The sequence below is a fragment of the Aethalodelphis obliquidens genome, unplaced genomic scaffold, assembly GCF_003676395.1.
Source record: "Aethalodelphis obliquidens isolate GAN/ISIS:26980383/991018 unplaced genomic scaffold, ASM367639v1 scaffold121, whole genome shotgun sequence".
In the NCBI taxonomy this organism is placed as follows: Eukaryota; Metazoa; Chordata; class Mammalia; order Artiodactyla; family Delphinidae; genus Aethalodelphis; species Aethalodelphis obliquidens.
Genome location: NW_020838065.1, coordinates 1,402,415 through 1,430,399, shown reverse-complemented (window position 1 = coordinate 1,430,399; position 27,985 = coordinate 1,402,415). Strand labels below are relative to the sequence as shown.

General features: G+C 44.6%; 1 protein-coding gene and 1 pseudogene across 14 annotated transcripts in view; one reads left to right on the top strand and one right to left on the bottom strand.

Annotated features, from left to right (window-relative positions):
- Positions 1-154: 154 nt before the first annotated feature.
- On the bottom strand, positions 155-23,590 carry LOC113615622 (40S ribosomal protein S8 pseudogene; annotated as a pseudogene).
- Positions 23,572-27,985, top strand: part of FAM193B (family with sequence similarity 193 member B) — a 31,505-nt gene continuing 27,091 nt past the window's right edge. For 4 of the 14 annotated variants that reach the window (XM_027098157.1, XM_027098155.1, XM_027098153.1 and 1 more), the window contains exon 1: positions 23,775-24,974. In XM_027098157.1, coding sequence (XP_026953958.1) covers positions 24,778-24,974 — 197 coding nt within the window. In that variant the 5' untranslated portion in view covers positions 23,775-24,777. Of the gene's footprint in view, positions 24,975-25,319; positions 25,438-27,985 lie in introns of all 14 variants that reach the window. The other 10 variants (XM_027098159.1, XM_027098154.1, XR_003431059.1 and 7 more) reach the window with 8 other exon arrangements.

Here is a 27,985-nt window from a genome sequence, read left to right as displayed (position 1 = left end):
AAGATCAGAAATGAGGCAAGGATGTCCCCTCTCACCGCTGTTTTTCAACATCATACTGAAAGCCTAGCTAATATGATAAGACAAGAAAAGGAAATAAAAATATTCAGATTGAGAAGGAAGAAATAAAACTTTCTGTGATCAAACAGTTTTGGGGTTTTTTTTAGAACAATAAACACCTTTATTACATGAGCTAAGATAGGAGGGAAGAGGATTTATTTGCCTTTCCGGGCCTTGATTTTCCTCAGATAGAACTCCAGCTCCTTTCCCTCTAAAACATAACCATCTGCTCTGCCACACTGTCCTGGTCTTGAAGCAATGCATGCAAGAAACTTGCCCTGCTGGAACTGCTCCTCTAGAAGACTGCTGATTTGGGCATTCTTTTTCCTTTCATCATATTTCTTCTGAATTTCTTTTTTGAACGTTTTTTGTTTAAAATCACTTCCTCTTCAGGAGTCAGCCTGGCCCCCTTCTTGCGGCCCAGGGGCAGTGTATAGTGAGACTCGTACCACTGTTGGTACGTGTGCTGTCAATGAGCACGATGCAGTTCTTCACCAGGGTCTTAGTGTGGACCAGTTCATTGTTGGATGCATTATAGACAACATCAATGATCCTTGTCTTGCGTGTACAACACTCTGAGCCCCAGCAGAAGTTCCCAACGTCCAGCCTCAAGGTCCAGTACTTCTTGTCACCTCCTTACACACAGACTGTGTGTATGCGGCGGGGGCCACTCCTGGTGTTGGCAACAGGGTGTCCCAGCTCATACTTCCACTTCTTGTGGTAGGGCTTTCTCTTGCCCCCAGTCTTGCAGCACTTGTGCCAGTTGTCCTGAGAAATGCCTCCGTGTGGATGTGGGGTCAGGAGCCTGAGCCAGGGAGCCCGGGGCCAGCCCACCAGCCCAGCACCCTGCCTCACGCTCAGCTCTCCAAGGTTGGCTCCCCCATGATCAAACAAACTTTGATCATCTATGTAGAAAATCTGAAAGAATCAACAACAACAACAACAAAAAACTCCTGGAACTAATAAGTGATCCTCGTTGCAAGATACAAGTTTGCAGGACACAAGATGGATATTCAAAAGTCAACTGTTTTCTTACAATGAAAAAGTGGAATTTGAAATTAAAAATATAATATCATCGTGGAATCTAAAATATGGCACAAATAAACTTATCTATGAAACAGAAACAGATTCACAGACATAGAGAATAGACTCGTGGTTGCCAAGGGGAGAGGGGTGTGGGGGAGGGAGGGAGTGGAAGTTCCAGGTTAGCAGCTACAAACTAGTATTTATAGAATGGATAAACAACAACGTCTTACTTTATAGCACAGGGCACTATATTCAATATCCTGTGATAAACCATAATGAAAAAGAATATAAAAAAGAATGTATTTATATGTATAACTGAATCACTTTGCCATACAGCAGAAATTAACACAACATTGTAAATCAACTATAGTTCGATAAAAAGAAAAGAAAAAATCTAGTATCATTTACATTAGCACCCCCAAAAATGAAATAGGTATGAATCTAACAAAATATGTATGAGATTTATATGAGAAAAATCTACAAAACTCTGATGAAAGAAATCAAAGAAGAACTAAATAAATGGAAAGATATTCCATATTCATGGGTAGGAAGACACAATACTGTCACAATGTCAGTTCTTCCAAACTGGATTGTGATTCAACACAATCCCAATAAAAATCCCAACAAATTAATTTATGGACTTTAATAAACTGATTCTAAAGTTTCTATGGAAGGGTAAAAGACCCTGTTTGCACCTTGATTTGTCTGCTGAAAATGTGAACTAGTAAAAATGAAGTAACTGGAAGAAAAATAGCCAACACAATATTGAAGGAAGAGAATAAAGTTAGAGGATTGACACTACCCAACTTCAAGATTTACTACAAAGCTACAGTCATCAAGACAGTGTGGTATTGGTGGAAGAATAGACAAATAGAGTAACGGAAGAGAGTAGAAAGCCCAGAAATAGACCCACATAAATGTAGTCAACTGATCTTTGACAAAGGAGCAAAGACAATACAATGGAGAAAAGAGTCTTTTCAACAAATGGTGCTGGAACAGCTGGACATCATATGCAAAATAAATGAATCTAGGGACTTCCTTGGTGGTGCAGTGGTTAAGAATCCACCTGCCAGTGCAGGGTACACAGGTTCGATACCTGGTCCAGGAAGATCCCACATGCTGCGGAGCAACTAAGCCCGTGCGCCACAACTACTGAGTCTGTGCTCTAGACCCCGTGAGCCACAACTACTGAGCCCATGCACCACAACAACTGAAGCCCATGCACCTAGGACCCATGCTCCACAACAAGAGAAGCCACCACAATGAGAAGCCCATGCACTGCAACGAAGAGTAACCCCCGCTTGCTGCAACTAGAGAAAGTCTGCACACAGCAACGAAGACCCAACGCAACCAAAAGTAAAATTAAATTTTAAAAAAATGAATCTAGACACAGACTTTACACCCTCCACAAAAATTTACTCAAAATGGGGGGGGCTTCCCTGGTGGTGCAGTGGTTGAGAGTCCGCCTGCCGATGCAGGGGGCACGGGCTCGTGCCCTGGTCCGGGAAGATCCCACATGCCGTGGAACGGCTGGGCCCATGAGCCATGGCCTCTGAGCCTGAGCGTCCGGAGCCTGTGCTCCACAATGGGAGAGGCCACAACAGTGAGAGGCCCGTGTACTGCAAAAAAAAAAAAAAAAAAAAAAATTTACTCAAAATGGATCACAGACCTAAATGTAAAACAACAAAGCTATAAAACTCCTAGAGGGTAACACAGGAGACAAACTAGATGACCTTGGATATGGCAATGACTTATAAGAAACAACACTAAAGTCATGATCCATGAAATAAATAATAGATAATAATTTCATTTTAATTAATATTAAAAACCTCTGCTCTGCAAAAGACACTGTCAGAATGGAAAGACAGGCCACAGACAGGGAGAGAATATTTGCAAAAGACATATTGATAAAGGATTGTTATCCAAAATATACAAAGAATTCTTAAAAGTCAACAACAGAAGACTAACAATCCAACTTAAAAATGGGCCAAAGACCTGAATAGACAATTTGCCAAAGAAGATATACAGATGGTAAACACACATATGAAAAGATGTTCCACATCATGTCATAGGGAAATGCAAATTAAAGCAACAATGAGATACCACTACACACCTATTAGATTGGCCAAAATCCAGAACACTGACAACACCAAATGCTGGTGAGGATGTAGAGCAACAGGAGTTCTCATTCATTGGTGGTGAAAATTCAAAATGATGCAGTCACTTTGGAAGACTGGCAGCTTCTTACGAAACTAAACATACTCTTAGCATATAATTCAGCAATCATGCTCTTTAATATTTACACAAATGAATTGAAAACTTATGTCCACACAAAAACATGCACATGAATGTTTATAGCAGACTTATTCATAATTACCAAAACTTGGAAGCAATCAAGATGTCCTTCAGTAGGTGAATGAATAAAAAAAACTGCGGTATATCTAAACTATGGAATATTATTCAGCACTAAAAAAAAGAACTATCAAGCCGTGAAAAGACATGGAGGATCCTTAAAAGTATATTACTAAGAGACTTCCCTGGTGGTCCAGTGGGTAAGACTCCGCGCTCCCAATGCAGAGGGCCTGGGTTCAATCCCTGGTTGGGGAACTAGATCCCATGTGCATGCCACAACGAAGATCCTGCATGCCGCAACTAAGACCCAGAGCAACCAAAATAAATAAATAAAATTTTTTTTCTAAAAGTGTATTACTAAGTGAAAGAAGCCAATCTTAAAAGGCTGCATACTGTATTATTCTTTAGGGGAGGAAAACTTTTCCTTTCTTCCCTTCTAGGTTTCGTGGCTGGTTTAATAATTAGACGTAAGACATTAACAGGAGAAAAATTTAATTTGTACATATGAGTGCTTGAAGGAATGTGAGACTCAGAGAAGTTACCAAAGCAGACTGCTTCTTAACCTTTTAGACAAAGAAACAATTACTTGTGAAGATTTGACAAAACAAGGGGGTTTGGACTTGGGGTAGCAAATTAATGAAAAGAAACAAAATTTGTTTATAGAGCCTTCTCAGCCTTGAATTCCCTATCCCTGACAATAAGGATGATTTCTTGGGGTGGCCTAATCTGCTCTCCAATTCCAACTATATGACATTCTAAAAAAGGCAAAACTATGGAAACAGTAAAAAGATTAGTGGCTACAGGGGTTAGGAGGGGAGGGTAGGAGGGATGAATAGGCTGAGCATAGAGGATATTCAGGGCAGTGAAATTATTCTGTATGATAATATAATGATAGATACATGTCATTCTACATTTATCAAAACCCATACAATGTACAACACCAAGAATGAACACTAATGAAACTATAGACTTTGGGTGATAATTATGTAAGATTCATCGATTGTCACAAATGTACCACTTTGGTGCAGAGTGTTGAAAGTGGATGAGGCTGCTCTGTGTGGGGACAGAGGGTTTACAGGAACTCAGTGTATTTTCTGCTCAATTTTGGTGTGAACCTAAAACTCCTCTAAAAAATAAAGTCTGTTTAAAAGGAAAAAAACCCATAATGAGACATCATCTCACACCCACTGGAATGGCTACAATCAAAACAAAACAGAAAACAAGTGTTGACAAGGATGTGGAGAAATTAGAACTCTTGTGCATTGTTGGTGGGAATGTAAAACAGCACAACACTATGGAAAATGGTATGGCAGCTCCTCAAAAACTAAAAATAGAATTACCATATTGATTTGGCAATCCTACTGCTGTATATTAAAAATAATTGAAAGCAGAATCTCAAAGAGATATTTGCATACCCATGTTCAAAATAGCAGCATTATTCACTATAGCCAAGGGGTGGAAGCAACACAAGTGTTCATTGAATGGATGGATAAATAAAATACAATGTATACATACCATGGAATATTATTCAGCCTTAAAAAAGGAAGGAAATCATATCACATGCTACAACATGGGTGAAGCTTAAAGACATTGTGCTAAGTGAAATAAGCCAGTCGCAAAAAGACAAATACTGTGTGATGCCACTTGTGTGAGATATCTAGAGTAGTCAAATTCATAGGCGCAGAAAGTAGAATGGTAGTTGCCAGGGGCTGGTGGGGAGGAGAAAATGGGGAGTTACTGTTTAATGGGTATAGCGCTTCAGTTTTGCAAGATGAAAAATTCTAGAGATCAGTTGCACAGCAATGTGAATACACTGTACTTCACACTACTAAACAGTACACTTAAAAATCATCAAGAGGGACTTCCCTGGTGGTCCAGTGGTAAAGATTCTGCCTTACAATGCAGGGGACGCAGCTTCGATCCCTGGTCAGGGAACTAAGATCCCACATGCCGCTGGGCAGCGAAGCCCACGTGCCACGACTACTGAGCTTGTGCGCCTCAACTAGAAAGCCTGCGAGCCACAAACTACAGAGTCCACATGCCCTGGAGCCTGCGTGCCACAACTAGGGGAGAGAAAACCCACACGCCACAACTAAAGAGAAGCCCGCGCACCAAAACGAAATGCCCATGAGCTGCAACTAAGTCCTGACGCAGCCAAAACTAATAAATTAAATAAATAAATCTTTTTAAAAAAAAATCATTAAGATGGGGAATTCCCTGGCAGTCCCATAGTTAGGACTCCACGCTTTCACTGCTGAAGGCGTGGGTTCAATTCCTGGTGGGGGAACTAAGATCTCACAGCTGCACGGCATGGCCAAAAAAATAAAAAATAAAATAAAATGATATATTTAAAAAAATCATTAAGATGGTAAATTTTATGTTTTTTTATCATGACTAAAAACTAAATAAAGTAAAATTTTAATAACGTAAATTAACGAAGCTAATTATTTTTTAGTGGATCAAAGACCTAAATATAAGAGCTAAAACCATAAAACTCTTAGAACAAAACATTGGGGAAAAGCTTCACAACTTTGGATTTGGCAATGATTTCTTGATGTGACACCAAAAGCACAGTCAACAAAGGAAAAACTATATAAATAGAACTACTTGAAAATTAAAAATTTTTTTTTCATCAATAGACAAAATCAACAGAGTAAAGAGGCAAGTCATGGAATGGGAGAAAATATTTTAAAATTATATATATCTGATAATGGATTAACATCCAGAATATATAAGGAACTCCTACAAATAAATGACAAAAAAACAAACAACCTGATTTTTAAATATACAAAGAACTTGAATATACATTTCTCCAAAGAAGATATACAAATGGCCAATAAGCGGAGAAATTGGAACTATTGTGCTTTGCTGGTGGGAATGTATGCAACTGCTGTGGAAAATGGTATGGCAGTTCTTCAAAAAATTAAATGTAGAATTACCGTTATGACCCAACAATTCTGCTTCTGGGTATATACACAAAAGAAATGAAAGCAGGGACTTGAGCAGATATTTGTACACCAATGTTCATAGCAGCATTGCTCACAATAGCCAAAAGGTGGAAAAAACCCAAATGTCCATCAGTGGATGAATGAATATACAAACTGTAGCATATACATACAATGGAATATTATTCAGCCTCAAAAACAAGAAAATTCTGACATTCACTGCAACATGGATGAACCTTGAGGACATTATGCTCAGTGAAATAAGCCAGACACAAAAGGACAAATATTGTATAATTCCACTTACATGAGGTACCTAGAATAGCCAAATTCATAGAGACAGAAGGTAGGACAATGATTCCCAGGGGCTGGGGGAAGGGGAGAATGATGAGTTAGTGTTTAATGGGTACAGAATTTCAGTTTGGGATGAAGAAAAGTTCTGGAGATGGATGGTGGTGATGATTGCACAACAATGTGAATGTACTAAGTACCACGAAACTGTACACTTAAAAATGGTTACAGTGGTAAAATTTTATGTTATGTATATTTTACCACAATAAAAAAAAGACATCCAACATTATAATTTCATTTAGTGACATAAAACTATATACATATCTTTCATTTTAAACAGGTTATGGGAACAGTGGTAACTTATGTACCTCATAAAATGAATCAGGAAATTTAGAAAGTTTAAATCATGAGAAATTTAACCCTGGTCATGTACAAACCAGAATATTGTGTTGACATTATTTTTATATGGTAAACTACTTTTCCAAGACTCTCAACCATGCCCAAAGCTCTTTTATCTTGGAATTAAAGCTTCTTCTTGTCTTTTAACAAAGGCTATTATGCACATAGACTTTCGAGTGTCTACACACATAAAAAACACAGTTGAATAATTTTGTTTTAGACAACTTTTACTATTTATTTGGACTAGATAGTTCTAGAGTGTGCACATAACAACCGAATGTCTTGTTTTGTTTTCCATTTTAATGGTAATCTTTAAGTTTACTGAGAGCATAAGAGAGAGGAACAGAAAAAGTGAGAAGCAGCTGGCTTTAGACCAATCTGAAATTGTTATTTTAAAAGACTACTTATGTTTCCTCTGCAAGGGAAGGGAAGAACTTTAGAAACAGAAAAACAGAAGAAACCACATTACAGCTGGTTTAGAGAGTAACTTGGGCCTTTGACAAATTTCTCAAGCCTTACAATTAGAAAGCCCACATTTACTAATCCCCGAGGTATGGAAATGGAGGCATGGAGTTCATCCTACATTAAATAAAATGATCTCTCTTTTCAACAAACAAGACAATCTCTTCATGAGAGTTTGTTTTTTGCTTGAAGGTGTCTCTTAAATGAACAATCTTTTCAATGTCAAAAGCCCCCCAAAGTGGGCTTCCCTGGTGGCACAGTGGTTGAGAGTCCGCCTGCCGATGCAGGCGGCACAGGTTCGTGCCCCGGTCCGGGAAGATCCCATATGCCACGGAGCGGCTGGGCCCGTGAGCCATGGCAGCTGAGCCTGCGCGTCCGGAGCCTGTGCTCCGCAACGGGAGAGGCCACAACAGTGAGAGGCCCGCGTACCGCAATAAATAAATAAATAAAATTAAAAATTTTTTTAAAGCCCCCCAAAGTGGCTACTGCAATTCCAAATTGTCACTGGTGAAATTGGAGCAGTCAGAAAACTAAGTACAAGTTGGTGGTGTTGTGGTTAGAAAGCATGCAGCAGGTAAGTGTTCGACCAGGAAGAAGCCCTTTTTTAAAAGAGCCCATGGAACCGAATGGTCCATAAGGATGGTTCATGTGTAACTTTATTTCTCTGAAGCTTGGCCAAAGGCCAATCAATCAGCACCCATCAGAGCCAGATACAACCTCCTAATTCTAGGCAAACTAAGCTAAACAAAATAGTTCTCAGGGATACAAGGACAAGATCAAGGAGGAAATCTTTACAAGGTTTTGAAATGATGACCCAAGACAAAGAATGTCCAACTAGAGAATGAACTTATCAGGGTTATGCCCATCTCTCCCATAGAATTTTCATTCTCAAGAAGCAGCAAATGCTGGAGAGGATGTGGAGAAAAGGAAACCCTTGTGCATTGTTGGTGGGAATGTAAGTTGGTGCACCCACTACAGAAAACATCATGGAGGTTCCTCAGAAAATTAAAAATAGAATTACCATATGATCCAGCAATCCCACTTCTAGGTATTCATCCGAAGCAAACAAGATCACTATCTTAAAGAGATATCTGCACCCCCCATGTTTATTGCAGCATTATTTACAGTAAATCCAGGATATGGTAACAAACACATACACACACACACACACACACACACACACACAGAGGAGCATTTTTCAGCCATAAAAAAGGAGATCCTGCCAATAGTGACAACATGGGTGGACCTAGGGGACATTATGCTAAGTGAAATAAGTCAGAGAAGACAAATACCATATTATCTCATTTACATGTGGATTCTAAACAAACAAACAAACTCATAAATACAGAGAACAGATTCGTGGCTGCCAGAGGCGGCAGGATAGGAGTGGCAAAATGAGTGAAGGTGGTAAAAGGGCATAAACTTCCTGTTACAAGATAAATAAGCTCTGGGGATGTAATGTACAACAATGAGGACTATAGTTAATAATACTGTATTGTATATTTGAAAGTTGCCAAAAGAGTAGATCTTAAAGTTCTCTTCACAAGAAAAACATTATGTAACTATATGTGGTGATGGATGTTTATTAAATTTATCCTGGTGTGTGATGATCATTTCTCAATATATACATATTTCAAATCATTATGTTGTACACCTAAAACTAATACAATGTTGGGACTTCCCTGGTGGCACAGTGGATAAGACTCCACGCTCCCAGTGCAGGGAGCCCGGGTTCAATCTCTGGTCAGGGAACTAGGTCCCACATGCATGCCGCAACTAAGAGCTCACATGCCACAACTAAGGAGCCCACATGCTAAAACTAAGGAGCCAGCAAGCCACAACTAAGGAGCCCGCCTGCCGCAACTAAGACCTGGTGCAACCAAATAAATAAATATTAAAAAAAAACAAATACGATGTTATATGTCAATTACATCTCAATTAAAAAAACACAGTTTTCATCTTATAAAAAAACGCTCAAGACACTGGGCAGGCAGATAGACCATAGAACAAGTGTTAGAAGGCTAGAAACAAGTAACCAAAACAACCTCAAGAGGCCTTATTCCTGGAAAAAAAAAAAAAAGAAACTCAGTGCTGAGGGATTTCAACAAAACATCAGATCTCAGTTCAGCATGAGCTTGTCTCCTGACCATGGACACCTCAAATAGGTAGAGACTGGGAGGAGTATCAGATGCACACAGTATTACTGATTCAAGGGTCCTGGTCCAAGGTTGGGAGGGCTTCTGCTGAATCTTGGTGAACCTCCAATTCTGTCAACATCCTCCAGCCAAAGACCAGCAAGAGCTCACCCGCAACTGAACAAGTGGGGTTTGTTTTTCATTTCAGCAAAGTTGGATGCACATCACAGGGGAACCCTGAGGCAACTCAGCAAGAGGGTGTTGGAAAGAATTTGTTATGGGATTAGGGCTCCTGTAGGCATTTTGGAGGAGGGCTCAAGGCAGTGGGTTTTCCTCTGGATTGGATGCTGTCAAGAAGTGGGGGTAATTTTACGACCAGAGGATGTATAATAAATCCAATCTGTAAGGCAGGAGGAATGAATGAAGGCTAAAGGTGTGATTGGTAAAGAAGCAGCCCTCGTACGTGCCAGGACCAGAGGATGCCTGGTCATTCTGGGAGGTTGGGACAATGGTCAAGTTTTTGTCTGTGGTTAGACCTGATTATTGAGTGGAATCCTGTTTCTTGATCCATCACAGTCACATAGTGACCTCATCTGATGTTGAGGTCCTATGAAATTGGTCATGTTCAACAGAACACCAAGGCCTACTTGTGAGTGCCAGGCCAGCCCTAGATGTCAGGGGCGGTTTTCCTCTTTCTTGTAGTCTGATTTAGTAATATCATATGTAAATAAATGTCTAGTTATTACTATGACTAGTTAGTAAATTAACTGATACATGAATTTGAATAAACCCAAAATCTCTGTTGTACGATTCCACTTATAGCAGTCAAATTCATAGAGACAGAAAGTAGAATGGTGGTTCCCAATGGCTAGGGGGAGAGGGAAGGGGGAGGTTATTGTTTAGTGAGTACAGAGTTTCAGTTTTGCAAGATGAACAGAGTTCTGGAGATGGATAATGGTGATGGTTGCACAACACTATGAACGTACTTTATGCCACTGAACTGTACACTTTAAAGTGGTCTAAATGGTAAATTGTGTTATTTATATTTTGCCACAATTTTAAATATTAAATAAATAAAAACATCTACAAAAGGTTTGAGGCAACTACTAAATCATACCACTGATGAAATATTTTATCTTCTTGATTCATTTTTTAGTAAAAAAATTAACAATTTAAAACAACTATCAATTGTAATGATATGGGTCAAACTTAATAAAATACTTCATATATGAACGAAAATCTAACAAGATTATTACACCTCACAGTTTGCATTTTTTCCTCTCTCACTGTTTTACATGTTAAACAGAAATAAATGTGGTCACATGTAGAATGACAGAAATGAAGTAACTCAAATTCTATTTCTCTGTCTTTAAAATCATTAGGTTATTGGGACTTTCCTGGTGGCGCAGTGGTTAAGAATCCGCCTGCCAATGCAGGGGACACGGGTTGGAGCTCTGGGCTGGGAAGATCCCACATGCCGTGGAGCAACTAAGCCCGTGCGCTACAACTACTGAGACTGCGCCCTACAGCCCGCGAGGCACAACTACTGATCCCATGCACAAGCTCTGTGAAGGGGTATTTTGTATGCAGAAATCTTCAGCCCTGGAGGACCAGGCTAGAAGTACAAGACATCTCTACCACAAGGTGACCTCCAAGAAAGGACTTTTGGAGGGAGGTCATCACCCATGTAACTAACTGCGAAGGTTTACCTGCAGAGGAGAAAATAGCCAGGTTAGTTTCCTCCCATCTCCCCAAGTGATGTCCCTCTTCTGGGATAGGAAATGAGGGTAGGCTTTGGAATAGAGGAAAGGAAGTCTCCTCCCAAATTTAAGGCTACCAGTGTGGTCCAGCCTAACATCAGAGAGTCTCTGGAGGCTCTAAAGCAGCAGAACTGCTTCTTTCTTCGAGAAGATGGCCAGGGTGAGCCAGAACCTGAACCTTCCATCACTTTCTCTCTCCTGGAGCCACTGATGGTGGCAGAAGTGGTAACTGGCAGACCGATGGGAGCAGAGCCCCAGCTTCCTAAGGACACTCCAGCTGCACCAGAACAGGGTACCCCACCCCTGCTGGACCTCTGGCTACAGAGTGGGGCTTGGCAGCAACAGTAGCCAGAGAAAATGGGGTGCTTCTGGAGATGCCCCAAGCTTTCTGGGGTCCTATCCAATAAACATCTGCACGCCAAACTAGCCAGGGCAACTGAGTTGCAGACCTACCACAGGAAGGAGGACATCCTTGGGAATGTGAGTAGGGCCCCAAGCCAATTAATAGGAATATTAAAAGACATGTAACTTTTTTTTTTTTTTGATGAGGGGGAATCCAAGCTGTTCCTGTCAGCATGATATCATCCATGCAGTAGACCAACATGATGTCCTGTAGATCAAGGTTGCTGTGCACTGACTTGCCTAGAGCCAGAGAACCCCAACCCCTAAGGTTTATTCACTCATCATTGGCCACAGGCCTTCAAGGCTCACTCACTGCAATGTTCCTCTTTCTCCTAGCTCTGAAAATGCCTCTTCCTTCTTTTCTAGCTGAACAATGTATCTAAATTTTGTGTAATATTTTATGCTGAGAGTGGGGGGACCTCTCCTCCTCCCCCACGTCTTGGCAACACAAGTATGTCTGAGACAGCATCCCTGTGGTAGTCAGCATCCCAGACAGTCCCTAATGATTTTTCTTTACAGGTATCCATGGTCCTATGTGGTCCCCTCTCACACTGAATGGTGTTGACCTATGTAACCAATAGGATGCTGCAGAAATGACAACATGTGGCTTCTAAGGCTGAGTCATAAAGGCATTATGCTTCCACCTTGCTCTCTTGATTCTCTCACTTGAGGGAAGCCAGCCACCAGTGCACAAGGACACTCCAGTCCCCCTGTGGAGAGGCCCTTGTGGTGAGGAACTGAGGCCTCCTGCCAATAGCCATGTGAGTGAGCCACCTTGGGAAGAGATCCTCCAGTCCCACCAAGCCTTCAGATGATGCAGCCTTGAGTAACATCTTGACTTTGTGAGAGACCCTGAGCCAGAACCACCCACCTAAGCTGCTCCCAAATTCCTGACCCCCAGAAACTAAGGAATATATGTCTATTTTTGTTTTAAGCTACTAAGTTTTGGTATAATTTGTTGCTAAAACAGTCCATCTCCCCAGTTTACTACTCTTCAAGAAGCCACCTCCTCACCTTCGTCCAGAATGCCCCCATCCCCATAATGGCATTCTGGTTGTGAGCAGTGCAAGATCCCCACTGCCCACAGACTTGGGTCCCTGGGTGTGGGCTCCAAGCCCATTGGAGTTCACGTCCTTTGCAGACTACTAGAGCTCTCATCTCCTGGCCCCACTTAAAACCAAGAGATATCAGTGGGACTGGGAAGTGGGGGAGTGGGGTGTCACCAGCAGACTCCCCATCCATACTCTGCCATGACTATATATTCTCAGGGTATACGTGAGACCCTTCCTAATTTCCAGTGATATAGAAGAATTTTTCCTATTACTTCTGTTTGACTATTTTGGGGAAAACTGGAAAAGGGTGTAAGTCTAAGGACAGATCTGGAATGCTATTTTGGAATGGGAAATTACTAAAACCCTGGGTTACAACATTATAACACTTACTAGAAAAGTCACTCTAAGGTGGCAGGGGGCCAAAGGGGACAAAACTGGAGTCAGAGTGCCCTGTGATGGAGCTAATATTGGCCAATGAGCAGTGATGATCTCATTGTTATGATGCCCTCATAGTTATTGTCATGATAAATCATTGTATTAGGTGAATTCTGACAGCATGGGCTCCATTAGATAGCAGAGTGATCTGAGATGCTCTGGCCTTTAACTCTCTCTTGGCCAGGGCCTTGTTTGGGAGCTCTTGTTTATGAACACCCTACTGTATGTGCCAGGCACTGTGCTGAAAAGTGGCAGAATACGCCATCCCAAATATGCCACTTTGGCATAAGAATTATTGAGCTAAAGGCTCTTGAAGAAATAGCAGGTATGTGAAGGGTACTCTGACCTCCGCTTTTCTTCCTGAAAACAGGAGACAAAATTTGTGAAAGATGCTCTCTCTGTACCAGGAGGAAAGATTCTTATCACCAGAGATGGGAAGTCGAGACCAAGAGAAATCTGCACAAACAGACCTTATTAAAATAATTCATCTTTAGTCTCCCCATTTTTTCTTTTTTGGCCACGCCACACGGCATGCAGGATCTTAGTTTCCCAACCAGGGATCAAACCCTTGCCCCCTGCAGTGGAAGTGTGGAGTCTTAACCACTTGACCGCCAGGGAAGTCCCTCTCCATGTATTTTAGTTACTTTTCCACAACTGTCTCTCTTTGTCCAGCCTACTATATAAACACTTAGGCCTGGCCACTTCTCTGGATCTTTGTTTTTCCTGTGGGGGCTCCCATGTAAAGATCTATATGATTTTCTTCTTTTAATCTGTCCCATGTCAATTTAATTCTTGGAACCAGCCAGAGATTCTAAGAGGACAGAGGTTAAGTTTTGCCTCCCTACTGTGCCAAGGTCTCCATTTATGTCTCACAGTCCCATGAGATACTGCTTTCATCCCCATTCTCTAGATGGTGAGACTGAGACCCAAAGCAATCGAGGACATTCCTAAGGTCACATAGCCATAAAGTGGTAGAGCTTAGATGGACACCTGAGTCTATCTGAACCCCCAGCTTTTCTACCACAATGTACATAGGAATGAGTCACAGATGGCTTCCAAGAAGAAGAGACACTGGCCTGGCCCAGCCCTTGAATAATCAGAACACGTTTATTAAACCCTGGAGGGGTAAGGGAGAGAATGCAGTGTTGAGCGCATCAAGGTTGTATGATAGGGCTGAAACCCAGGGTTCAAGGGAGAGAGTGGTGGGGAGCGAGGCTGCTGCACGCAAAGGCCAGCTCTTGAAGGGCCCTAAGTACCAGGCCTTAACCTGGAACTTATCCTGTGTGTCTGGGGGGCCTCCTGGTTGTCCAAAGTGGGGGGTGACATGGTCAGATTTGGTGTTTGAAGACTATCTGGGGACAGCATGGAGGCTAGATTGGGACAGCAGTTCTCAACATCAGTGTGCATCAGAATCATTCTGGGCTCCCTGTAAAAAACATCTGGAACCACACTCAAAAGTCTGATTCAGGGACTTCCCTCATGGCACAGTGGTTGAGAATCCGCCTGCCAATGCAGGGGACACGGGCTCGATCCCTGCTCCAGGAAGATGCCACATGCTGCGGAGCAACTAAGCTCGTGCGCCACAACTACTGACCTGTGCTCTAGAGCCCGTGAGTCACAACTACAGAGCCCACGTGACACAACTACTGAAGCCCACCCGCCTAGAGCCCGTGCTCTGCAACAAGAGAAGCCACCGCAATGAGAAGCCGGCACACCACAAGGAAGAGTAGCCCCCGCTCGCTGCAACTAGAGAAAGCCTGTGCGCAGCAGTGAAGATCCGACACAGCCAAAAATAAATAAATAAAATAAAATAAAATAAAAAAATCTGATTCAGCAGGGCTGGAGAGGGGCCCAGGGTCTGCATTTTAACAAGTTTTCCGAGGGATTCTGATGCAGGTGGTCACATGAAGAAACACTAGTAATCCAGAGGGAGAAAAGCAAGGAAACTAAGAACAAGGTTGTTGCCAGAGACAAATGATAAGTCCTTGAACCTCAACTGTGGCAAGGAAAATGGAAACAGCCTAACTACTATGGCAGGATAATATCTTTATAATGTTACCACTTTTTTTCCCCTAGTAATTCACTCCAACCCCGTTTCCAACAGCTAGTCCATTCTGTGCTCATTGCTCCTCATGGGTGGAATGTGACAGGGCAGAAAATAAGAGTCTTTTCAGTGTGATACGTTGGACTTGTTTCAAACAACACAGGAGTTGGGATGGGGGGGAGAAGGTAAAATTTATAGATAAATCAAGATTGGCCATGAGTTGATTATTGTGGAAGCTGGGTGATGACTGCAAGGGGACTCATTATAGAATTCTGTCTACATTTGTCTATGTTTTAAATTTTTTATTTTAAAAAGATTTTTCTCTTTTTTTTTGCGGTACGTGGGCCTCTCACTGTTGTGGCCTCTCCCATTGCGGAGCACAGGCTCCGGACGCGCAGGCTCAGCAGCCATGGCTCACGGGCCCAGCCGCTCCACAGCATGTGGGATCCTCCCGGACCGGGGCACGAACCCGTGTCCCCTGCATCGGCAGGCGGACTCTCAACCACTGCGCCACCAGGGAAGCCCTAAAAAGATTTTTTTTAAGTATTTCTGGATTCAGTTTCAACAAGGACTCAGGGCAAAAGAGAGAAGTGTCAGCCACAGCTGAAAAGTTTTTTTTTTAATTAATTAATTTATTTATATTTGACTGCATTGGGTCTTCGTTTCTGTGCGCAGGCTTTTCTCTAGTTGCGGTGAGCGGGAAATACTCTTCGTTGTGGTGCGTGGGTTTCTCATGGCGGTGGCTTCTCTTGTTGCGGAGCATGGGCTCTAGGCACACAGGCTTCAGTAGTTGTGGCACATGGGCTCAGTAGTTGTGGCTCGCGGGCTCTAGAGCTCAGGCTCAGTAGTTGTGGCGCATGGGCTTAGTTGCTCCACAGCATGTGGAATCTTCCTGGACCAGGGATCGAACCCGTGTCCCCTGCATTGGCAGGAGGATTCTTAACCACTGCACCACCAGGGAAGTCCCTGAAAAGTTTTAAGAAACTTCATGAGGGAGAGGGGAGGGGAGGGGAGGGGAGGGGAGGGGAGGAAGAACTGGCCCAGGGTGAAGAGGTTCCACTGACAGGAAACTTCTGCTCTTAGGAGAGAGAACTCATCTGATTAGTGTACTTGTGTACTTGGGAAGAACATGGTACATGCTCTGCTCAGTTCTGCCCTTCTTCCTCTTAGGATCTGCCACATCCACCACCCCTCCAGGGGCTCTGGAAGGGAGGTCCACCCATTCTAGCACTGCCATGACTGGGGGCTGGGGGTTCAGGTGCCCACATTGAGCAAATGCTCTGCCCTGGTCTTTGTCAGTAATATGGTAATATTCAGCCTCCACCTGCCTCTCCTTTGCTTCATTTTCCAGTATGTAGAGAACTCTAGTCAAGAAGACAGTGCCATTGGGACTTCCCTGGTGGTGCAGTGGTTAAGACTCCACACTCCCAATGCAGAGGGCCCGGGTTCGATCCCTGGTCAGAGAGCTAGATCCCACATGCATGCCACAACTAAGGAGCCTGTCTGCTGCAATTAAGGAGCCCATGTGCCACAACTAAGGGGCCTGCAAGTCACAACTAAGGAGCCGGAGAGCCGCAACTAAGGAGCCCGCCTGCCACAACTAAGACCCGGTGCAACCAAATAAATAAATAAATACATATTTTAAAAAAAAGAAGAAGACAGTGTTATCTACTGGGGCTTCCTCCAGATACTCCAAAAGGAGGACTTCAGGGGTCTGGAGAAATGGAAGTGTTACCGAGTCCAAGCTCACTCTGCTCGCCGCATGACAGAAGACAGGCCAATAAATCGGGAGACAAGGTGTTGAGGCAAGGAGTACAACTTTATTCGGAAAGCCGGCAGACTGAGAAGATGGCCAACTAAATTCTCCAAAAAACCATCTTATCGGGGTTTGAATGCCCATTTCTTTTATAGAACGAGGTAGGGGTGCGGGGGTGGGGTGGGGCTGGGGGAGGAGATGAGGAAGTAAAGTAAAAACGCTATACGTTTTGTAAATATCCCCTGGAATGGCCAGCCTCTGGGAGGGGATGTGTTAATTTCTTCTTACTTGCAGCCATCCACAGGTGGACAGGGTGAGGATGCTTCCCTGAACAAAGGCACTTCAGTTTAGCATTCAGGCAGAGGGGCAGGGTTCCCCGAGGCATTATTAGGCCATTATGTATAGACAGTATCCTTTTAGTGAACAAAAGCAGTGGAAAGCAAAGGTTAAAGTAAAAGAAACAGATCCAACATGTAGTCAGATTTGGTTCTCCCCTGTCACAGAAGTAAAGAAGAGGAGGATGGAGGGAAGCGATGAGAGCCCAGAGAGAGGCCGGAGGAAAAGCAAAGAATCCAAGAATAGAGGGGAAGGTTGCCTGGGGAAACAGCAAAACCGGGCATGGAGATGGCTCTGGGGCACATCTAGGCAAAAAGAACCTTAGGTAACCTCACCAAGATTCTCATGAGGCAGGAAGAGAGCTGGGGTCTCTAGTAGACATGTGAGTGAGAACAGCCAGTTCTCAGCAGCAGCCACTGGGGACAAATGACATCTCCATGAATGCCTGTGTGGATGGATGACCTTGAGAACTAGATACACCTGTACACACACACACTCACTCTCACTGTCTCTCTCTCACACACACATACACACACACTCACAGTTGAGTACTAGATAAGACTCCAGGGCTTTAAACACAACCCCAGGGAAAGGGTAAAACCCTCAGTTAGCTGTGTGAGGCCCATGGTGCCCAACCTCACCTGTGCAGATGGGACACTATGCTGATCTGGTAATGTGGTTTGCATCACCCTTATAGTTTCCCCTTCCCTCCTCACCACTCAAGCAGTTAGTTCTGTAACTGTTGCCTTGCAGTAGGAGTAAGGTAGATCACAGAGTGGAAGGTAGGAGAACTTGCAAACCATCCTGGATGCTGTGTTTCAAAAGCCCAAGCTCTTACAGACTTGACAGTCAAGGCCAGTGGCCTTCAAACTTTTGCTTCATGCCCCCAAAAAACAGTTTCAAAAACTACACACCCTCTCATTCAGGACCAGCTACATAAACTGGAGTGCCTGGTACAAAATGAGAATGTGAGCCCCTTGTTCAAACATTATTAAGAATTACAAAGGACTTCCCTGGCGGTCCAGTGGTTAAGACTCTGCGCTTCCACTGCAGGGGGCACAGGGTCGATCCTCCATGCTGCACAGCATGGCCAAAAAAAAAAAGAGAGAGAGAATTTCAAGAAGGTGATGGCAGAAAGTTAAGCCAAGCTCAGAGCCCTTCCGAATAAGGGACCCTGAGTGGCTGTGCAGGTTGTACATCCATGAAGCTGGCCCTGCTCTCACACATTTTAAGGTTAGCATATTAAAAAAATATATAAATGTAAGCAGTGGCAAAAGATGTGATTTTAGTACCTTGCATACATGCTTTAAAAATATTTTCTTCCAGTTCTCAGAGCAGTATAATAAGTTAATTAAATGTATGAGAAAGGTCTGTCATGACTATTCATCAATATTGAATGGATAAACAAACTGTGGTACTTCCATACAATGGAATACCACTCGGTACTAAGAAGGAATGAGCTATGGATACACACTACGAAATGGATAAATTGCAAAGTAATTACGCTGAGGGAAAGAAGTCAGGCAAAACAGAGTGCATACTGTATGAAAATATAGAACATTCATAGAGACAGAAAGCAGATCAGTGTTTGCCTGGGGAGAGGGGAAGGAGTGGGAAGGAAAGATTACAGTCAGGTGGAGCCATGTGGCTGAAATCTCCCCAACAGAATGTGAGTGAAAGTGACGTATAGTCATTACTAGGTATTGCTCATAAAAACAGCCCAGGCAACCCTCGCTCTATCTTTACCATCCTCTCGTTGAATGGAGAGAACCTGGATGAGGGCAGAGCCACAAGACAGAGAGGGAGTGGACCCCTGAATGACTGCATTAAGCAAAGTCCCCTTCATCCAGCATTGAATTGTGACATGAACAAGAACTAAACTATTATGGTTTTAACCCCCTGACATGTCGGGGTCAGTTGTTACAGCAGTTAGCCAACCCTGACTAATACAGAGCCCAATGTAATCTCCCTGCCATGAGATAGCTGGCTGTTTCCCTCAAAGTAAGGCTCCACCTGGGGGCTCAGGCTGGTTCCCTGAGGCTTGCAAATTGGGTTCAGCACAAAGAGTAGGCCAGCCGTGGGAGGGAGCAGTCCGTAATACTGGGCCAGTTTTCACATAAACCCACGGAGCAAGTCCTGAGATGGCTAGGGAAGGAGACTGCCTGATAGCCACAGAAGGAGTCAAGCTGCCCACCAGGCTCTTAAGAAGTTCTTCTGTAGTGAGACCCTTTGGTGAATGTTCATCTGGCACACTAATAACTCTATGCTCTGAAGCCATTCTGGGCAGTCTATCCACATTTATCTTCCTCAAAACTTCTTGTCACTAAGCCTTCAGTCTGGTTCCTTCCAAGTCCCTGACCAACAGACTAAACCATTATCCAACGGCTAGGAATCAGTGCATCTTTACTTTGGGGCCTCTGGGCACACTTCCCTTTTCCAGGTCCCTCAGGCCTTCTCGGAGGAAGACTGGAAGACCCCAACAATCCATTTCCGGCTGGAGCCAACATAATGTGCAAAGCCGTTTATAAACAGGGCTTTAGATTATTCTTCCTTAGTCAACCCATCACAAACAACTCTCCAGGAGACCATGATCATCAGTAGGAGAGGAATGTAAACAACTTGCTCAGGCAACCTACTTGTGCTTTTAGGGCCTGCTGGACTGAGGCCATATATGTCACTTCTTCTTCATGATGGAGTACTGCTGGCTACCCCTAATTCTACGACTAGGTAGATCAGATAACATGGTAGCTCGGGTCACGTGGTCACCTGCTATGCCATGGTCAGGCATCCAATTTCCACACACCCGGGAAGCAAGCCAGGAGATGTTTCTCAGAAGGAAAACAACTGCTGAACAAGGTCATAACTTTGCTCCAAAAGCCAATGCCTGAATATAAGGGCCAAAGGCAGAACTACCTACTTTGCAGCCTGATCCAGTAAGAAAACCTTCTCTCCTTGTATGGTCCCCCTTAAAGTTGATAGCTTTCAAGTGACCCAGTAATAGGTAAAAATAATATACCTAAATATGGTATATTTTATAACCAAGTAAAGAAGCCCACCAAGTACAGTACTGCTTTCTTAGTGGTCAGGAGTGTGATGTTCAGCAGCTTGTCCTTTATTTGGTGCAGAATATCAAAACACACCCCAGAACCCTAGATAGTTCACTGAGTAGATAGGCCACTATATATTCGTGGGATTTATTATCTGCTCTCTGGCACACACATCATGCTTACCAAATCATCTAGGGTATCTGCTACTTCTTGTTCTCAAGGTCCTTCAGGATATTGTCATCAGCATCACAGTAGATTAGCCTGATATCCACCGAAATGGTGATTTGGTCAAAAATTCCGATAAACTGAGTATGTCCAGAGAGTGACATACCCCTGAAGCAAGACAGTAAAGGTCTACTGCTGCCCCTGCCAGAGGAACACAAACTTTTTCTGAGGTTTGGTATAGAATAAATAGCATTGACTAGGGTCTTCCCTGGTGGTCCAGTGGTTAAGACTCCATGCTCCCAATGCAGGGTGCCCAGGTTCAATCCCTTGTCAGGGAACTAGATCCCACATGCTGCAACAAAGATCCCATGTGCCGCAGCTAAGACCTGGCATAGCCAAATAAACAAACAAATATATTTTTTTAAAAAAGCATTGATCAGGGCTTTCCTGGTGGAGCAGTGGTTGACAGTCCGCCTGCTGATGCAGGGGACACAGGTTCGTGCCCCGGTCCGGGAAGATGCCACATGCCGCGGAGCGGCTGGGCCTGTGAGCCATGGCCGCTGAGCCTGCGCGTCCGAAGCCTATGCTCTGCAATGGGAGAGGCCACAACAGTGAGAGGCCCACGTACCGTAAAAAAAAAAAAAAAAAAAGCATTGATCAGACCTATAATTGTGGGCCAACAATTGCACTGGCCTACCAGAATGAGTTTATCATAATGCTCGGTCATGATTTAAGACCATCCATCTTCTCTGGTTTTGTTTTTTGGGGTTTTTTTACTATTGCTTTTATAAATTTATTTACTTTATTTATTTATTTTTGGCTGCATTGGGTCTTCGTTGCAGCACGCAGGCTTTCTCTAGTTGCGGCGAGCACGGGCTACTCTTTGTTGCGGTGCACGGGCTTCTCATTGCAGTGTCTTCTCTTGCTGCGAAGCACGGGCTCTAGGCGCGAGGGCTTCAGTAGTTGTTGCACGCGGGCACAGTAGTTGTGGCTTGTGGGCACTAGAACACAGGCTCAGTAGTTGTGGTGCATGGGCTTAGTTGCTACACAGCATGTGGGATCTTCCCGGACCAGGGCTCAAACCTGTGTCCCCTGCATTGGCAGGTGGATTCTTAACCACTGTGCCACCAGGGAAGCCCTATCTTCTCTGTTGATGTATGAATGGATAAAGAAAATGTGATATAGACAGATAGATAGATGGATAGATAGATCTTCTCTGTTGATGTATGAATGGATAAAGAAAATGTGATATAGATGGATAGATATCTGTATATGTGTATATGTATATAAAGGAATATATAAATATCTACAATATATATAGGAATATATATGAGGAATATACAAAAAGTATATATATATAAAATATAAATGAATATTATTCAGCTTTAAAAAAGAAGGAAATCCTGCCATTTGCAACAACATGGATGAAACTAGAGGACATTTTAAGTGAAACAAGCCAGTCGCAAAAAGATAAATATTGCATGATCTCACTTATATGTGGAATATTAAAAAAAAAAAGGTAAACTCATAATAACAGAGAGTAGAATAGTGGCTACCAGAGGCTGGGGTGTAGGGAAAAGGGGGAGGTTTTCTTAAGTAGAATGGTGGTTGCAAAGGGCTGAAGGGACAGGAGAATGGGGAGTTATTATTTAATGAGTACAGAGTTTCAGTTTTACAAGAAGAAAAGTGTTCTGGAGATAGATGGTGGTGATGGTTGCACAACAATATGAATGTACTTAATACCAATGAACTGTACACTTAGAAATGGTTAAGACAGTAAGTTTTATGTTACTCAAATTTTACCACAAAGAAAATAAATGAATGGGAAAAAATACCATCTATCCTCTGTTCTGGACAAACTGAAGAGGTAATGTTGATATAGTGGGAATCACCCTGAATCTTTCAAATCTTTGATGGCGGTGCTAATCCCTGTAATGAGATGAAGTATTATTTTTTCATTTGGCAGTTAGAGAGAGCTCCAGGGCCTTCCATTTAGCCCTTCCTCTCAAAATAGTCCTTGCTCCCTTGGGTTGGGCCAATGTCAGAATTCTGCCCTTGTTGATGGATCAACAGCAACTCTACATATAACCACCATATGGTTTCAGGACACCACTGGCCCTGGCATGACACAAGTTGCACTCAAAACTATTTTTAAAAATTTGTACTATACGCATGTCATATATTCAAAAAAGAAAGGGAGGGAAAATATCCCAGTTTTAACAATGAAATACATAATCATTACATTTTTTAAATGTTCCTTTGTGTACCACTCAAAATCCTCTCGCACACATACCACTTTTTTGGACACTGACCTAGTACATGCCCCAGTCATCTCATCTTTATCACACTTGTAATTGTGTATTTAAGTGTCCACTCTCCCCACCAGACTGAGACGGTGAGTCTCGCTGTCCCAAGCACCAAACGCTAGACCCGCCGTGTACCATACACTGAAAATACGAATCTAGACATTCCCTTTGTCCCTTTCAGCTCAGGCTGTCCACGAGCCCATGAGTTCTGGCTGGCTGATGTTGAGCAACCATTTCGCCTTTTGCAGCCTCGGTTTTCTCCGCTGCAAAATGGGAACTACTGTACCTGCCACTCAGTGTAGGTACAAGGAGTCAGGTCATGGCTGTGAAAGTAGCGTAGCACTACAGAAATTACGAATTCACGCATCCATTTAACAGTTATTAAGCGCCCAGGGCCGTGCAGCACGATTACTACAGTGCACACCCTCCCCTCGCGCAGGTCTCATCCCTTGGATCCTGGGATGGGGAGGGCGTTTCCTCACCAGGTTCACTCTTCCGCGGAACTCCGGGTGGTGACCTTACTCAAAATGGCGCAGGCAGCCTCGGGGGCTAGTGCGGCGGCGCGGACTCCGCGTGCCCTCTGACCTGCTGGCAGCGACAGAGGGGGAGCCGGGCGCCGCCATATTGGCTGTTGTCCTGCGAGGGGAGCGGCGGCTGCGGCGGCGGAGGCGGAGGCGGCGGCGCGAGTGAAGCGAGGGAGCGGCGCGAGCAGCAGCATGACTCGGAGGCGGAGCAGGCCGAGTGGCGGCGCGGGCCGGCGCGAGCGGGCGCGGGCCGCGGGGCCGCAGAAGCCCCAGGCGCCGGAGCCCCCGCCGCCGCCGAGCCTGGAAGCAGGAGCGGGTGCAGGGCCCCCGGAGGCGCCGGCGGAGCCCTACCGCGACGGTCCCAGGGAGGAGGACGACCCCAATCTGGCTCCCGGTCCCCAGGTAGGAGCGAGCGAGGCAAGTCTGGCTGCTCGGGCTCTTTTACCTCCCCGGAGCGGGGCCGGGACGGGTTTGGGGATGGACCATCCTCCCCCGGCTGGGGCCAGAGCCTTACCCCCTGGGCCAGGGCTGAGGCTTTCTCCCCCAAGGCGGGAGTGGAGTCTGGATCCTTTGGTCCAAAGCCGAGGCACGGCACGTCCGGTTCTCCTGAGACCAGGCTTCCTGCCCTCTCCCGCCGCCTCCGGGAAACGTTCTGGTCGCACACCCACACTGGGACCGCGCACCAATCTTGAGGCTACAGCTTAGGTCTGTGCCCTTTACCTCCCCTGGGCCCACCTGCTTCCCCACCCACCCATAGGCCACCTCGGGGCGCTGGGGCCTGGAAGGCTGCAGCCTCTTCTCTCTCCCCCCGGGAGCGGCTCCACCCCTTCCCCTCGCTGCCCCCTCAGCAGCTGTGCCCCCAGCATATGTCTCCCGGGGCCTCCCTCCTCTCCTTGCCCAGCGGAGCAGTTGCAGCAGACAGCCAGGCTGCCCAGAAGACTATTTGGTGGGTCTCCTGCACCGAGGTGGAAACCCAGCAAAGCCTGCTCTTTCTCCCCTGTATACCCCCGACCTACAAGGCGGCCCACCCAGACCCTCAAATCCCTGGGTTTGGCGAATCTTGCTGAGAGTGAGCAGTAGAAGGACTCTCCAAAGCTTCCAGTTTGCCACCTGGGAGAAGGTCACTTTCATTTGAGCAAAGGAGATAATAGGAGGTACCCTGCCGGTGTTCACTGCGAAGCTGGGGTGGCATGAGCCACAGTTGCTCTGGGAGGGTTATGGCACCTGGGGCTGGGTGGCTCGCCCTAAGCTTGCTCTGACAAAAGAGTTTTGAGTTGGTTTTTTGGATGAGCCTGCCAAGGAAGGCAGGCTCCTGCAGGAGTCTTGGAGGGTCGGATGCAGCGCCGGATGAGGATGAGGCGTGGCAGAAGATGCGTTTGGCTCTGCAGACACTGCATCGGGCAGCAGGGGACTCTGGGAGGCTGGTGCAGCCAGAAGGCATGGCTCTTGACAGCCTTCTAGTAGAATCTCTGGAATTGTGCATGTGAGTGGGGATGCTGTTTGGGGTACCATTCCCAGAAAGCCTTCCCTAACCTCCCCAGTTGCGTGAGGTGCCCCCTCTGTCCCACAGCCCCCTGTGCTCCCCTCTGGTAGCACTCCCCATTCTCCAATGAGATAGTCTGTTGATGTGTCTGTGCCCCCCCCCCCCCCCCGAACTTTGAACTCCACCAGGGCACAGATCATGCCATCTATCTCTGGTCCTCCACACCTAGCCCTGGGCCTTGCTGACACAGAGTAGGAATAACTAGGTGAATGAGAGAGAATGAATCCGTTGAGAAGCTGTACTTACTGTAACCCAGTTTTGATACTGGTCTCCTTTGTGTCTCAGATCACAATCAGATTTTTAATTAATGAAGATGTCACCACTTATTGAGTGTCAGAAGCCCCACCTTCATCCCCACCCCTACCCTGGGCTGAGACTGGTTCCAAAGGATTTGACTCCTCAGGTTGGACCCCACCCTTGCCTGGTCTGACATCCCACCCTGAAGCTGCTTTCTCCTCTAGCTTTCTCTTTCCCTTCTCTGGGCCCCCTGGGAGTGCTGTTCTCCAGAAGGGGATAGTGGGGGAGGAGAGAACCAGGGAGCTGTTGTCTTCTCTCTTTCCCATTCAGGGTCCCCTGCCACTTAACCAGCCTATAGTATTCATGGCCAGAAAGTTTGGTTGATGGCTTAACCATTTAGTTTTTATATAGGACACAACTTTAACATGTAGGTTCCTACCTACTGTACTGCTTGACCTGCCAATTCATTCATTTATTCATACTAGGCACTTTACATACCTTCCCACCACCCGTGTTCTCTCAGCATTTAGCACAAATGTGATGAGTTAGCTATTGGTGTAATTATTGGTCTGCTTTTGCTATGTAAACTCTGAGAGTGCAGGAACCAAGTCAGTCACCATTGTACCCCTATGCCTGGTGGTTAACAAATTTTAATGAATGAACTGAAGGATATAAATACTATTAACCCCGTTTTTCAGATGAAGAAACAGAAACTCAGAGAAACTAAATATTTGCCCAAATAACTCCTACTATAAGTGCCCCCACTACCACCAAAAACAGGACACTCTGTGTACTGTGGGGTATTTAACAAGGCATTTTTTTACTCTAGCCACAATAGGTGAAACAAACTGACAAACTCCTCTGATTGTGCCCCATTTTTGTTGGGGAAGGGGGTTCTGTGTGCCAGAAGCAGGCCTTTGTGCCTTGGTGAAAAGCACCTGCTGAAAGAATTGGGATCAGTCATTGCTCTACCCACAGGCATACCTTTGGTGAGGATCACTGGCTCCCACCACCACTTAGAACCCTATCTTAAATACTTAGAGTGGGTAAGTAAGGTGAAATTCAGTGTCACATGCCAAACCGAAGCCAAAGATGGCAAATGAGATCACTTTCAGTCCACATACAGGTTTAAATGCCTCAAGTCACATGTAGTTTTGTTTCTGTTTTTGTTTTGATTTGAGCCAGTATTTTTAAAAATCAAAGGTTTCCTGCAAAACTGGATTTGTGCCATCTCTTAAAATCTGGTGCTCCTGGGCCCACGTTTCCAGGAGGCAGTAATCTGCAGTCTCTGAGAAGTGTCTGCCCTCTTTATCATATGAAGGACACCTGATCTGTGCCAGGCCCTGGACCAGCTGGAAATGCAGAAGTGAATCAGCCGTGGTCCCTCCTCACAAGGGGCTTATTTGGTCTAGAGACCAAATGAGTAAATGAGTTTGGTTTATAGTAGTTTGCGGTAAGGCTTAGAAGATCATTACTTCCTCTGAGTTAAGGCTTATAGGCCACTGGTTGCATCCAGTTTCCTTTGCTCATTTTCATAACCTGTACACATTTAAATGCAGGACTTTGAGCTTAATTGGAATCCCAAAAGTCCTTACTTCTAATTGATTAGGCCACTAAACTACATTGATACATTCACTAAAAACCCAAATCCTCATTTATTTCACAAGAAGACTAAAACAGTTACAGCCTTCTTAGCAAAGAAAAAAAAAACACCCAACTTACAAAGCAGCTGGAGGAGGCAGTGAGACATAGTATTTAATGTTGCAGACTTGGGGTGAGCTTCCTGCTCATTCTCTTAGCTTTGTTGCTGTGGGCATGTTTCTTCCCTTCTTTAAGCCTCTTCTAGAGCTTCACCAGAGAATGTGGAGCAACCCACATAGCACCTAGTGCTCCTCACGCCAGAGCTAGAATTGGACGTGACGTGTGGCAGGGAGCCATTTGGCCATCCAAAGCCTGAGTGTTCTCACCTGCCAGCTCTGCTGGCTGTCTCTAGTTCTCTTGGACCACTCAGCTTGTAGTCCAGGTGCACACTCAGTAAACCCCCAGGAGACTTGCTAGACTGTAAACTGGCATTTGGTGGGGGTTGAGCTCATCCTGCCCTTCCCATTTCTCATCTCTACAGCATCACCTGGGACTTTGCCCAGCCTAGTTTAAAGGAACTCTAGAGACCTGGCTCCCCCACTGCTCAGAGTTAAACCTGCTCCCTCATGGGACTGGAGCAGATGATCAGCCAGTATCTTTATTAAAATCATCTCATTATGTTTAATCCACTCAGCAAGTATTAACGATCTCTGTGCCAAGGCCTTTATTCGGGGCACACAGATGAATGAGATAATCCCTATACCCTGGGACTTCCCCCTTAAAATCACTGCCCACCCAGCCATTTTCATTGCAGGTAGGAAGAAATGGTACTGAGGAGAGATCCTTGTCTCCTCTGGTTCTTTGTAAGCCAGTAGAGATTCACTATGTAGAAATGCCAAAAGTCTTTTGAAGATGAAGACTTACCTACTAAGATTTCAAAATTTTAAATTTCCGGACTTCCCTGGTTGGTCCAGCAGTTAAGATTCCGAGCATGGGTTCAATTCCCGGTCAGGGAACTAAGATCCCACATGCCATGCGGTACAGCGCAAAAAAAAATAATAATAATAATTAAAATTTAAAATTTCCTTAAAATGTCCCAGAGCTATAAGCTTAATAAATGATATCAGATGTAC